Source organism: Scheffersomyces xylosifermentans (genome assembly GCF_036884685.1).
Source record: "Scheffersomyces xylosifermentans strain CBS 12540 chromosome Unknown RJT20scaffold_8, whole genome shotgun sequence".
Taxonomy (NCBI): domain Eukaryota; kingdom Fungi; phylum Ascomycota; class Pichiomycetes; order Serinales; family Debaryomycetaceae; genus Scheffersomyces; species Scheffersomyces xylosifermentans.
This window is the reverse complement of record NW_027042946.1, coordinates 242,819-255,477: the sequence shown is the minus strand read 5'-3', so window position 1 is coordinate 255,477 and position 12,659 is coordinate 242,819. Positions and strand designations below refer to the sequence as shown.

The following is a 12,659-nucleotide window of genomic DNA, read 5'->3' as shown; positions in this document are numbered from 1 at the left end:
CAATCCAAACCAAGCAATACGATGAAGTACTATAATACATTAAGAGACTATCTATCAATAAAAGTCTATTTGTCTATGCAAATCGTTGACCTCGTCTAGGCCATGCTCTACTATCAAGTTACTATTCTAAGGCTTACTCGTCTTCGTCCATTCTGTCGTCGTTGTTAACTTCGATTTCAACATCACTATAGTTCTCTTCGTCTGCCTCCAAATCAAGTGCAGATTTAACTGGTGCACCATCTTCTTCTTCGTCATCGTCGTCTTCTTCTTCTTCGTCAGCACTGACTTCGCTTTCTTCATCACTGTCAACGTAGTCATCGTGTCCATCCATGATCTCGACGTCTTCTCCATTTTCTATTATTCCCAAAGCTTCAGCATCGTCAATTTCTTCGATGTACTCAATGTCGCTATCGACCTCTTCTGGGTCATCGTGAAGCTCTTCACTCAAGATCTCTTTCTTCAAGTCGTTTTGTTCATACAACATCTTCAATCTGCCTTGCAACTCCAACAATCTTGGTAAAGTGTCAGCCTTTTTGATCAAAATGGAGTGTAAACCTGAAAGCTTGATACTGAGATTTGGTAAAGAGGAAATGACGGCACCATGAATGATAACAATCCACTTCAACCAATAATTCAACTGATCAAATCTCGAGGTTTGACGCTGGATTCTTTCACTAAGTCTATCCAAGAGAACGACAGCTAATGAAGGATCTAACTTGGCAATGGTATTCTGTATTACTGTAGGGTCACGGTTACTTAACACAGTCTCCAATAACGAATGATCATTATTTCTCAAAGACTGAGCCAAAATGATGGTCAATGTTCCAGTCTTCTCTCCTCCTAACTTGCTCTTGGTTGTCTTTGCTGAAACTTTCTGGGACTTCTGGTCTCCAGTCAACTTCTCTAACTTGTCAGCCAAAGTTTCAAGTTCTTCTTCATCTTCCTCATCGTCTTGATCTAAATGTCTGACGTTAGCTCCATCAGATATGATTGCATGTCCTTCACTATAGAGCTGAGGAGCTGCGATGTCATGTCCATAAGCAGAATGGTTGGTCACTCTCAAGTCTGGCTTGGATTTACGTATGACTTTATCGGAGTTTAAGGTGAAGTTCCCAGTCTCGTCGATCCAATGGAGACTTTCAAAGAATGATAAGTTGGAGTTCTCTAACCATGAAACTACCACAGAGTCATTGTCTATTGTGATAGAGTTAACAATCAAGTTGGCATCTTGTGGGCTTTTAATTTCAGTTTCTGGTCTAGATAATCTTATGGTACTTTGAGGAGAACGGGACTGAACACCTGCTTGTTGTCTTCTCTTGCTCTTCTTACTCACTGGAGTAGATGGTTGCAGTGGTTGCTGGGATTCAGCAGATAATGGATTGTTGAACAATTCGACATTACCGTTCTCGTCGATTACTACCAAGACGGATTTGTTATCCTTCAAGCCCAATGCTACATCTACCACTGGTGCTTGTGAAACAAAGACAGTCTTCGTGGTGGCCCTTTCTACCGAATATAAGTTAATGAAACGATCGCCCTTGGCACTGGTCAAGAACAAATCCGAGTCGTTGACTACTGGTAAAATGGCGTTTATAGGTTGTATATGTCCTGGGTACGTCTTAACGAGCTCTTTCAGCGCTATGTTCACTAAGTAGATTGAATGTGATCCTACAAGTAAATGCGGTTGACCCTTGTATGCTATGGTGGATATTCTGTTCACGGATTCGGCGTTTTCAATGAAATCTGTTATCTTGAGAGTCTGGACCAATTTGAATGTGTTCAAGTCCCATTCATACACTGACCCACCGAGATCACAGGACCAACCAGTCTGGGTATGCAAGGAGTAATGGAAGTCCAAAATGGCAGCGTTGTTGGAAGTAGTGAGTTCAGCTACGATATCGTTGGTAGCAGGGGAATACACAAGGATAGAGCCCTTGGTCAAGGTTAATGCTATGAATTGCTGCTCACCAGCATATGAGATCCACGACAAGTTGGTCACTTTACATGATTTGTCCAAGTCAAACGAAGTGTTCAACGAAGATTGCGATGCATTGATGGATTGGACCTTGATTTGATGGGTGTCCAATGCCACTAAAGCACTGGCCAAATATGTCCTGGAGGGATCAAACTTGGAGCATATGACAGCCAGGGACGACATGATGCGATATTTACTGGTTTTAATACGGGAAATGGGGTGGAAAGCTCAGAAATTGGGGTTCCCACTGGTTTTGATGCTGTTGGTTATACGAAAGTGAAAAATTCTGGGACTGAAAAATTATTGAATAGTCCAATGAAAAGCACGTTAAATGATGAAAAATCCGATTTTTTTGTCACGACTGGTTATTAGTCCGAATTGTAGAACTTTTACCTTTACTGACTAGACTTGCCAACTTCCCACGATACTTTAAACCTGATATTTCACCAAGACTCCATCTCTTTACTTAGCAGGTTTTGAGAGATGAGATTTTAAAAAATTTGAGAGCGGGGTATGTGCAGGATGTCAATGAAGGTTAGTGAGATGGGTGATGTATGGTAGCGCTGTGGTTAAGTATGGGGAATTCTGGTGGTGGTGGTGGTGGTGGTCGATGTGTTTATGTGTATTTATATTCGTATGTGTATTTATATGTGTTTGTATATGTGTATTCACATGTGTATTTATATGTGTGTGTATTTGTATATGTATTTGTATGTGCATTTGTATTTGTATGTATATGTACAGAGCGAGTATGAATGTATGTACAAATATATGCATTTGTATATGTATATGTATATGAGTATGTATAAATGGTAATATAAAGTTAAAGTCTGAGGGATTCCTACTGAAGTTGAATGTGGATATTGCAGCCAGTCTCGTAGCTTGAAGACATACATTGGAGCTGACGACAGAACTGTTGGATGGTTGGGGCTCGGAGATGTTATGTATACAAGTAATATTGATACATAATATATATATATATATATTTGGAATTAAAGTAGTTTTTAATTTGATGGTATATCTTGACATCTTGATGCCTGCCTACTAGCATCTAAAAGAGGTAACAACTATACGAAAATACAATAACGAAGAACAAAGAACAGAGTCTATGTCAGTTACTGTTAGAGGAGTCCACTAAAAATTAAATTGCTGCGAAAAATCTTGCAAGTGGTGTTTGTTTGAGGTTGCAAGGATGCCGTGGTAAAAAAGCAGGAGTCATAGGAGCGACATAGATATATATTATTTTCGGCTTCTTTAGAATTCCAGAGCTTCACAAGAAGAAACAGCCATTGTCGTGTAAAATAGAAGTCTTCAATTGTATCACCGCTTTAGGTGCTTTTGTCATTAAGTGCACATATACTGTAGATTATATATATATGTGAAATATATATATGTAGATTATATATTTGTATAACTAATTAATTTCATCACCGACACCAAAGAATGAATTTAATAAGCGTTTCTACAGATTTTCATAAATGAACTTTACCTAATATACATTATTCCGAGCTCTATGTATTTCCCTAGCTTTTACGCCTTCTTTTTGCATCCTTGGATGCATCCCCATCATCTTTCTCACCTTCCTTCCCATCTTCATCTTCATCATCCTCATCACCGTCTTCAATCTCTAGTCCACTGTCACCTCGAGTGATTGTAATATTAATACCCCCACGAGACTTACGTCTTTTAAGTTTCGTCCTGACGTCTTGAGCTACAGTCGACGCAGCAGCCGAAGCAACAGTGCTTGCTATCTCATCATCCTCTTCCACCTCGTCTGCAAACAAATGAGCATTAGTAATCGGCTTTCTAGTATCATCTACTAGCTGCTCGTATTCCTCCTTCTTCATTTTACCTTCCTTTATCAACTTCTTCAAAAGCTCGCTTTCCTCAGGAGATTTAATATGCTGAGGCGGTATTAACTCAGGAGAGTTCGATTTGGTCAGAGACTCTATGCTGGTTGACCTCGCTGTGTCATACTCACTGGGAGTCCCTTCCGTTGCTTGTGCCGTTGTGCTTCCCTTTCTATTGACTGCCATTGGAACTGAATTATGTACAGTGTTTAAAGAATTACTCAACCCGTTGAAGTAGATCTCGTTCACATTTAAGTTTTTGTTTGGGTCTATGCCCTTTTCCTTTAATCTTAAGATACTACTTTCTCCTTCTGGATCCTGTTTGATTTCAGGTATTATTTCACCACATTTGAGAGCTGCGGCATCTTGAGAAGTATACTCCTTGGCATGGGCAATTCTACTATGGTTCAAAAACCCTTGAGCTGAAGAGAAGTTGCTCCTCTGACAATCTGGACATGTGAGTTTAACTATGATACCGTCAGTTCTACGGTATAAACAGCCCAAATTTTGATTGTTGAGCTTGGCGGCCGTGAAGTTTGCTGCCGCATTTGCTGGACTTGTAGCAGTTGTTGTGGGTCTTAATGATGAAGTGGTAGATCTTGTTCTATACGAATGGCCACTCCCTAATGGCGGTGGGCAATTTAAATTATTGAGACCACTGAATGGGTCCAGACGGTCTCCCAAGTAATCTGGTTTGAATAGGCCATACGCTGAGGCATTATAACCGTCTATGCTTTCGATAGGCTGATTCTTTAGGCTGCTGTAAGTGGATGTCAATGAATCTTTTAATATGCTGAAGTATTTAACTGTGAATTCGTTTGGCTCACCATCGATTTTCACTTCGTTTGGTATTTCAAAGAATTTCCTAAGTAGGATCATCTGGGATTCTATTTTACTCAACTCTGCCTCCGTTAATCTCAATTCCTGGTGCTTTAATCTGATTTCGAGGTCTATTTGATTAGTGATTATTTCTTTCAATTGCTCTAGAGGAATATCCTTTAACCTTTTCAATATGATTTCCTGTTGAGTGAGTTTCGCTGTGGGCGTGGGTTTGGATTCATTTGCCCTCGATTCGTTTTTCTCATCGATACCGCTGCTGGTATTGATTTCGCCTTCGTCTTTCAACGTACTTGATTCTTGATGAATCACGTCAGTTGAAGGCGTCAGAGCAACAGCAGAATCGCTGTGTAGTTCATTAATCACCGAAGACGAGGGAACTGAATCCTTTTGCGTCGTCGTCTCTTCCATTATATATATTAAAGGTAGTAACGAAGGAGAAAAGAGTGATGAAGAAAGACAATTGAAGCTTAACTGTTTTCTGAAAGTTGAAATATCCGTTTTGGTAGTGCGACATTTTTGGTACAAATGTCGTTTCAATGGGGACGCTCAGAGGGAGGTGGCTATAGTGGAGAGGTGTAATAATAAGGAGGTTTTATAATAAGGAGGTTTTATAATAAGGAGGTTTTATAATAAGGAGGTGTTATAATAAGGGGAGGTGTAATAATAGGCTTGGAATGTAGAAGTTTTAAGAAGAGGATCAAGTAGAACTGTTACTGCTATTGGAAACACAATAGGGAGATGAACTTTCCATACTTTATGGAGAAATATTGTTGAAGCCCGCACTTGGTGATGCTGTTGGTGAAGATGTAGCTGCTGTTGTAGTTGAAGTTGTTCTTATTGTTGAAACCTCCTGTTGTTCCTATTGTTGAAACCTCCTGTTGTTCCTATTGTTGAAACCTCCTGTTGTTCCTATTGTTGAAACCTCCTGTTGTTCCTATTGTTGAAACCTCCTGTTGTTCCTATTGTTGAAAATGCTGCAGTTATTCTTCTTGTTTAATAGCCAACTCTACCACCATTATGATTGAATACCACAGGCTGGTTGTTAAAATGTCGTTTTTCTCTGCACCCAGCGGATTTTGCAGCGTAAAGATTTTATCAGAAACGGCACCGGTTTTATGCCTCCTACTGCTGATAGCAGAGAGATAGTAGCAAATAAGCAATGTACAAATACTAATACGACGATCTCTCTAGCAGCAAAATATACTGCAAAAATCTAAAATAAAATCTAAAATAACAAACCGATCCTCGTAAAAAAAATACTTGTATCTCCCGTGTGTCACGATTCTTCTGCATGGCGAATACTGTCATCATACGCAGTTCTCTGCTTGCGACCTCACGCCATTCTCGGTAGCGTCCCGCCAGCCTGTTGACTTGTCGTGGTGAAAGTTCTCGCCAGGGTGCATTATCTTTCCTTATCTTTCTGACTTTTTTTCCGCTGTGATGGATGGTTTAGTGAGCAGCTGTGGGTAATTCTGATTTCACTGTGCATTTTAAGCATGTAACTGTGACTGTTACAGAAACAGTACCAGCAACAGTGACTGCTTAATATTCATTGCAAAAGTCTAAGTATACACACAGATCAAAACAATACACAATACGACAATTAAATTCAGAGATATAATTTTTTCATCGTTGTTGACTTTATTATCCTCCTTTTACTCTCTTCATTATCTTCCTTAGTCCTTCTCCCTAGAAATACCCAACACCCCACAATACTCCGTTGCAGCCTTTTCCTCACCCACAACACTCCATTACATCCTTCCCTCACCTGCAACCCTTCCTCACCCACAACACCCCACATTACACCCTCACCGCTCTCGCTAATTACTGCAATGACCCTCCCACCGGAAAATCATGCTACCGAGAAAATATTGTATTCTCCGGGGACGGAATATTTCTGCATGCGCAGTGGATGTCATGCTCCGTTGTACTTCCGTTGACTATGAATGTAACTGGTATATATTTATTTATAACTATATATATCAGCGGGGTTGTCATTTTTTGTGTTGGTGTAGGTAAGTAGTCCTGTAGCATAATATAATCCTTATAGACTACTTTTAAGTACAAAAATTTTACATAAAAACTCAATTTTTCACATATTAATCATGCTTTCACGGACTTTTCTAAGGGCATCGAGAGCAGGCATCAGAAGACAAGTATCGTTAATTCTGCCATTGCAAAAGCGGTACGCCAGTAGTTCCAGTTCTGCTAATGCAAAGGGAGCTAATTCTATATTTGCTTTTCTTGGAGGCTCTTTGGTTGGAGCTTTAACCTACAAATTTGCATTTTCCCCGGGGTCCCAGCAACCCCAGGAAGCTACCCCAGATCCAATAGTGGCCGACTTTTCATCATATTTGACATCGATATCGACTTTGTCAACCTTGCCATTGAGCGACTTAGAATCTCCCGTTTATGCTTCTAGAGAGAAAGTGGAACAGGGCTTGACGGAGATCAGAGAAATCTTCAAAAAGAACACACCGAAGGGTACGGCTTACGATGATTCGTTATGTGTGAATAACACCAAGGAAGAGTTGGATTCACATTCAGACACATATTTTAATTCGCATCATGCATTGCCTGAAGAAAGACCACTCTATGTTGTGTATCCTCGACTGACCCAGGAGGTTTCCGAAATCATGAAAGTTTGTCACAAATACAGAATTCCTGTTGTTCCAACGAGTGGTCGGTCGTCATTGGAAGGTCATTTCATTCCTACGAGAGGAGGTATTACCATTGACATCTCGAACATGAATCAGATCGTGAAATTAGACAAAACTGACTTGGACATCACAGTCCAAGGTGGCGTGGGCTGGGAAGAACTTGCAGATTACTTAGAAGAGTATAATCTCTTGTTTTCATCTGATCCAGGACCAGGAGCTACAATCAGTGGAATATGTGCCAACAATGCATCAGGAACCAATGCTAGTAGATATGGAGAGACATACAAGAATGTTCTCAATTTGACCGTCGTATTAGCAGATGGAACAGTCATAAAAACCAAACAAAGACCCAGAAAATCCAGCGCTGGATACAATTTGAATTCCTTATTTATTGGAAGTGAAGGAACGCTAGGAATCATCACTGAAGCTACACTTAAATTACACGTGAAACCGGTCATCGAGTCTGTCATTGTTGTTCCCTTTAACACGATTGAAGATGCAGCAAATTCTGTAAACGAAATCCTCTTGAAAGGTATGGAACTAAACGCAATTGAGTTATTGGACGATAAAATGATGCAAGTGATTAATATCTCCGGTGAGACAACAAAGAAATGGCAGGTATCTCCAACGTTATTTTTGAAAGTTGGTGGCTCGAACCAGCAGGTAGTAAATTCGTTAATTCAGCAGATTAAGGGCATAGTGGGAAACAATAAGAATCTAGATTTTCAGTTTGCCTCAAATGACGACGAAAAGACTGAATTGTGGTCAGCCAGAAAGGTGGCTTTGTGGTCGACCATCAACAGAGGCAAGGAAATCAATGACGAGATGCTCCTTTGGACAACGGACGCAGCAGTTCCAATATCCAACTTACCACAGTTCTTGAAGGAGACTAAGGCTGACATTGACAACCACGGTTTAAAGAACAGTTTGGTAGCTCATATTGGAGATGGAAATGCCCATTCGTTCATCTTGTATCTTCCATCAGAAAGGGACACAGCCGAAAAGGTGGTGAATAACATGGTTCAAAGAGCCATTAGATTGGACGGTACTTGTACCGGAGAACATGGAATTGGCTTTGGAAAGCGTGACTTCTTAGTTGAGGAAGTTGGTGAGCTTCCAATTGCAGTTATGAGAAAGATCAAGTTAGCATTGGATCCATTGAGAATCTTAAATCCGGATAAAGTATTCAAGATCGACCCCAATGAAAAAGGCCACTAGCAGGGGCTGGGAGAAGCCGTCATTAGGTCTTCTCTTTAAAAGGAGAAATCAAAAGAGGAAAAATTCATATAATCTATTTAATGTCATAATATTCCAATTACAATCTCGTGACTCTAAAAATTTGAACGAAGATATCGGAGATATCAAAAAGAGCTTCTTATTGTGACAGCAATGATAATAATGCTAAAAAGTAGCAATAAAGCAATAGCTTAAACTTATCAACTGCTTCATCATTTTGTATATACAAAGCTATCACTCATTTCTCTACATTTTCTAGAAATTACTCTATAAAGTTTCACAAACGCTTTCATAGTAAACAATCCGTTGGTAACCACATTTCAATTTTCATTTTGCAGCCAGAAATCCAGTTAAAACACTACTTCGACATATCCCATGAACCATTCTAATCACTATGACTCTATCATATCTCCTCCATCCAATCCCCCCCACCAACCACACAAGCAACTGCTGCCCAAACGGGATCCTCTAATGGGAGGTTCCTTCATAGAAAAAATACATCTTCCTGAAACATCTTGAAACATTTCTAAACATGGTTGAAACACACGTCAAATTCTGCCTCACTAAAAATTTGAAATAACATGCAGGATGTATATTTGCTATAGTATCACCAAATACGAAGAGTGAATAATTATGGTTACCATAACTCCTTTTATGATATTTTTACGATAGAAGATCTGTAGAAAAATAGTGAACAATACTCTGAAGGTTGGTATATTTTGAAAAATGACTACCGAGGAAAACTCGCTTACAGGAATTCCGATCACTACGATCGCTAGGTTATTCAAAGAGGTAGCATTTAAAGACGTGAATGGAGATACGCGTATTACACTCAGCACATTAAAGTTATCTTCGGAGTACATACGATTGTTCATTAACGAAGCGATAATAAGGGCCAACGAGGAGCGGATTCTAGAAGGTGATTCCCTTTCGAAAGTAGATGGAATTGATAACGTAGTAAGCAATAACAATCAGACAAACGCTGGTGATGTAGATGGTGGTGGAGATGAAATTGAAGAGGACGATGCTGTCGTAGATGACGACGAAATCGAGGATATTGACCCCGACGACTTGCAGGATTCCAATACACAGAGACAATTAAAGCCTGACGTTCCTACAGCCAATGATACCCTTGATTCGAGACATCTTTCTAAAGTTGCTGGATTACTCATCCTTGATTTTTGATGATATTGTGGCACCTATTGCTTATACAGACATAGTATGATATTTCAAGCTATATAATGATATTAATGACATAATGAGTTCAAGCCATAACGTAGCCTACAATGTCCTGTAAGTCGTGACAAACTTCACCATGTTGCTCCTTGGCTCCAAATAACCCCAATACAAACGGAAATACACCTCGTTAACTCTGTCAAATATGGCCAGACGGACGTATTCTAATGCCCACTCCACATCGATGTGGTCGTAATTCATGTTACTATTCCGTCCACGGACAAACCGATGATGGTCTTGATCCTCTCGCCGTTGGTATTGGTGGGTAGCTGACACTAAGGCGATCAAGATGATTTTGGCTACGGTAAGCCAGAATGGAAACTCCAGTTGTTGTATTCTCGAACGAACATGCAGTAGCCTCAATTGGTCTAGACGTAGTTGACGGACTATTCGGCGACTCCTTCTTAGTTGGTGAGCTCTTGTGATATTTTCTCTTCTGTTTCGTGGGCCCAACTCTGCTTGTCTTTCTTGTCGGATTCTATTTCGAGAAGCAGCAGAGAGAGAAGGGACAGGAGACAACAAACGGGTGGCAGCATTGTTGATTCGGGAATGGTTAGGTGAACAACTGTTATCGTATATTGTATAACATCTGTGGCCATTGCCGCCAAGGATTAACTGCTTGACTTGATCATATCTACCACCTTGTTTTCTATGATGAAGACAGTGTATGTTTGACAAGCTCTTGGCTAGCCGTTTCATCGAAAATGAGTCCCTCCACCGTTTCCTTGGTATTTCACTGGGAATATGCTGCATTACCGGCTCACCAATATCTAAACTGGGCGGTTGAATGATCAATGGATTCGAAATAGCGTTCAGAAAGCAAGGTGGAACAGCACTCATTGAGTGATTTGTATCGGGTCTTTCCAATGATTCTGCTTCAAAGCGATTCACAAGATGGGGAAACCGAAAGCTATTCATCTTCAATTACCATGGAGATAGTTGGCTTCAACCGATTTCCTATTAAAGAGTGAAAGTTAATTGAGGATGCTCAAATCAAAAGTTTCCCACAATTTATACTTTGAGCCAAACTTGACGCCAGGTAGTTTAGCCGCTGCTTATATTTACTTATAATTTGGACTGATAAGTGATAATCTTCCCTCTTCTCTCATAGAATCTTTATTAGCCATGGAACTTGATACCTTCCAATTTGACGACGTTCCAATATCCGAACAGTAGACGTTCCCTGTTGGAAACAGACTTTAATGAGTCTGGCAAATCCGATCCCACAGTAATATACAATGGGATTTGAATATCATATGTCACGGAAGAGTCTTCTAATGGTAACGACTCTTCTTGTGTATTTTTCTCTACACAGACGGAAATCGGAATAGTGTACCAGTTGGATCCTTTTTGAACCAACTTCTGTAAATCCTCAGTTTGCTCAGCATATTGAGCTTCACCAACTCTGCGTACCAATTCTGCTCTTGATGCTGCTGTTTCAGATGTCAACAAAGACGTCGGTATGCCATTCATAACATTTTTAGATGTAAGGGCCCCAAGAACAAACTTGGAAACTGGTAAAGTTACGTTGACAATGTGACGACAGGACGGTTTTACAAATCTAGACAGTAGAATTGGAGGCGCTGCAATAGTCACTGCCATCTTCGAGCTCAACGGATTTATGAAGTTTAAAAGGAGCTGTCTTTGATTATCGAATTGAAGGGTTAGATCTTCAATTGGAGCGAACTTCAATGTGGGCATGTATTCAATTGCATTGAACTTGATTATGAACTTGTTGATAGTGGGCGCTTCCTTGTTCACTGCCGGAACCAATAGCTGAGTATTACAAGCCAAACACTTTCTGGAGAACTTGGAAGTTAGTGGATGTACTATGGGAAACTTCGGTTCTTGGTATGGTTGATTAGGGTGAATTGAGTTATTGTCGAGAAGTGGATTTCTTGTTAAACTTTGTATATCTGAAATACCATCTCTATTTGAGTCTATAGTGAATGGGTCTTTTTCAATGTCATGATGATGTTTCGATCCAAGTTGAAGGGTTTTCTCCATTCTTTCACTTAAATCCAGTTTATCATGGTAATAATCTTTTCTTTCAGATAGGCTGGATTGAATAGTTCTAAACAACTGGTAATGCAAATCGGGATTCTCCTTCCTTTCAAACTTCACAATGGCATGCAATGACTTGGGCTTCTCATTGATCCCGCTTTGGAATTGGAATGGACAGTATGGGCATCTGAACTTGAACGACTTGCCCAGGCCATGGTCAGAAATCGTTATTGTGAGTATCACATTGCATCGAGGGCAGATAAAGCAATTCTTCGTGCAATATCCGGATCTGCTATCTGTATGGTCGGCCAAGCAATTGGAGCAGAACTTACTCTCAAGGTTGAAGCTACACTGCTCCAGAGACTTCGGAGCCTGGCATGTTGGACAGTAATGGAGAATAGACAAATGGTAGATCTGATTGAATTCTATGGAGCTCGCTTCGTGGATATTTGCTGTAGTTGATGTCGGGCAGAAGATGTTGGAATCATTATAGATTTTAGACATTGAACCAGAACTGAACACTTCAATTTTCTACGTCTACGTATTTGAATCTCAGTTGTAGTTTGCACCCAAAATCATCTATCCATCGTCGGCATCTCGGTTGTTAAATTATTTTCCATAATGGCATATAGTGAGACGCGTCGGCATTACCATCCGTCGATGGTTGTGTCTAAAGAGTGGAACGTCGGAGAGCGTTCCGAAACGACGGAGAGAAAAAAGGTTCCAAAATGAAGTTCCCAATTGGGAAGAGATGGTTCCATGCATAAGAAGTGAAGATGAGGACGAGATGATGGGGTTTGTTATTATTGTGTTAATTGGTGCTGGCATTAGTTGGAGTAGTTTAAGAAACTTGATTAC

The 12,659-nt window shown here is 40.2% G+C and overlaps 6 protein-coding genes across 6 annotated transcripts; 2 read left to right on the top strand and 4 right to left on the bottom strand. All coding sequences in view use genetic code 12, as the record gives it.

Moving 5' to 3' along the window:
• On the bottom strand, positions 1 to 2,569 carry UTP5 (Utp5p). The gene has a single exon (XM_064921000.1). It carries the CDS (start codon positions 2,156 to 2,158, stop codon positions 134 to 136), a length of 2,025 nt encoding a protein of 674 aa, XP_064771793.1. The 5' UTR covers positions 2,159 to 2,569; the 3' UTR covers positions 1 to 133.
• Positions 2,570 to 3,301: 732 nt separating this feature from the next.
• RJT20DRAFT_131072 (uncharacterized protein) lies at positions 3,302 to 5,314 on the bottom strand. Its single transcript, XM_064917924.1, has one exon. It carries the CDS (start codon positions 5,071 to 5,073, stop codon positions 3,499 to 3,501), a length of 1,575 nt encoding a protein of 524 aa, XP_064771792.1. The 5' UTR covers positions 5,074 to 5,314; the 3' UTR covers positions 3,302 to 3,498.
• Positions 5,315 to 6,618: 1,304 nt separating this feature from the next.
• RJT20DRAFT_62510 (FAD-binding oxidoreductase) lies at positions 6,619 to 8,915 on the top strand. The gene has a single exon (XM_064920997.1). The coding sequence runs from the start codon at positions 6,771 to 6,773 to the stop codon at positions 8,541 to 8,543; it is 1,773 nt and encodes a 590-aa protein (XP_064771791.1). The 5' UTR covers positions 6,619 to 6,770; the 3' UTR covers positions 8,544 to 8,915.
• Positions 8,916 to 9,794, top strand: RJT20DRAFT_62509 (uncharacterized protein). Its single transcript, XM_064920996.1, has one exon. The coding sequence runs from the start codon at positions 9,288 to 9,290 to the stop codon at positions 9,744 to 9,746; it is 459 nt and encodes a 152-aa protein (XP_064771790.1). The 5' UTR covers positions 8,916 to 9,287; the 3' UTR covers positions 9,747 to 9,794.
• Positions 9,795 to 10,816, bottom strand: RJT20DRAFT_62516 (uncharacterized protein). The gene has a single exon (XM_064920998.1). The coding sequence runs from the start codon at positions 10,713 to 10,715 to the stop codon at positions 9,843 to 9,845; it is 873 nt and encodes a 290-aa protein (XP_064771789.1). The 5' UTR covers positions 10,716 to 10,816; the 3' UTR covers positions 9,795 to 9,842.
• On the bottom strand, positions 10,816 to 12,416 carry RJT20DRAFT_62507 (uncharacterized protein). Its single transcript, XM_064920995.1, has one exon. It carries the CDS (start codon positions 12,303 to 12,305, stop codon positions 10,917 to 10,919), a length of 1,389 nt encoding a protein of 462 aa, XP_064771788.1. The 5' UTR covers positions 12,306 to 12,416; the 3' UTR covers positions 10,816 to 10,916.
• Between the last annotated feature and the right edge of the window lie 243 nt (positions 12,417 to 12,659).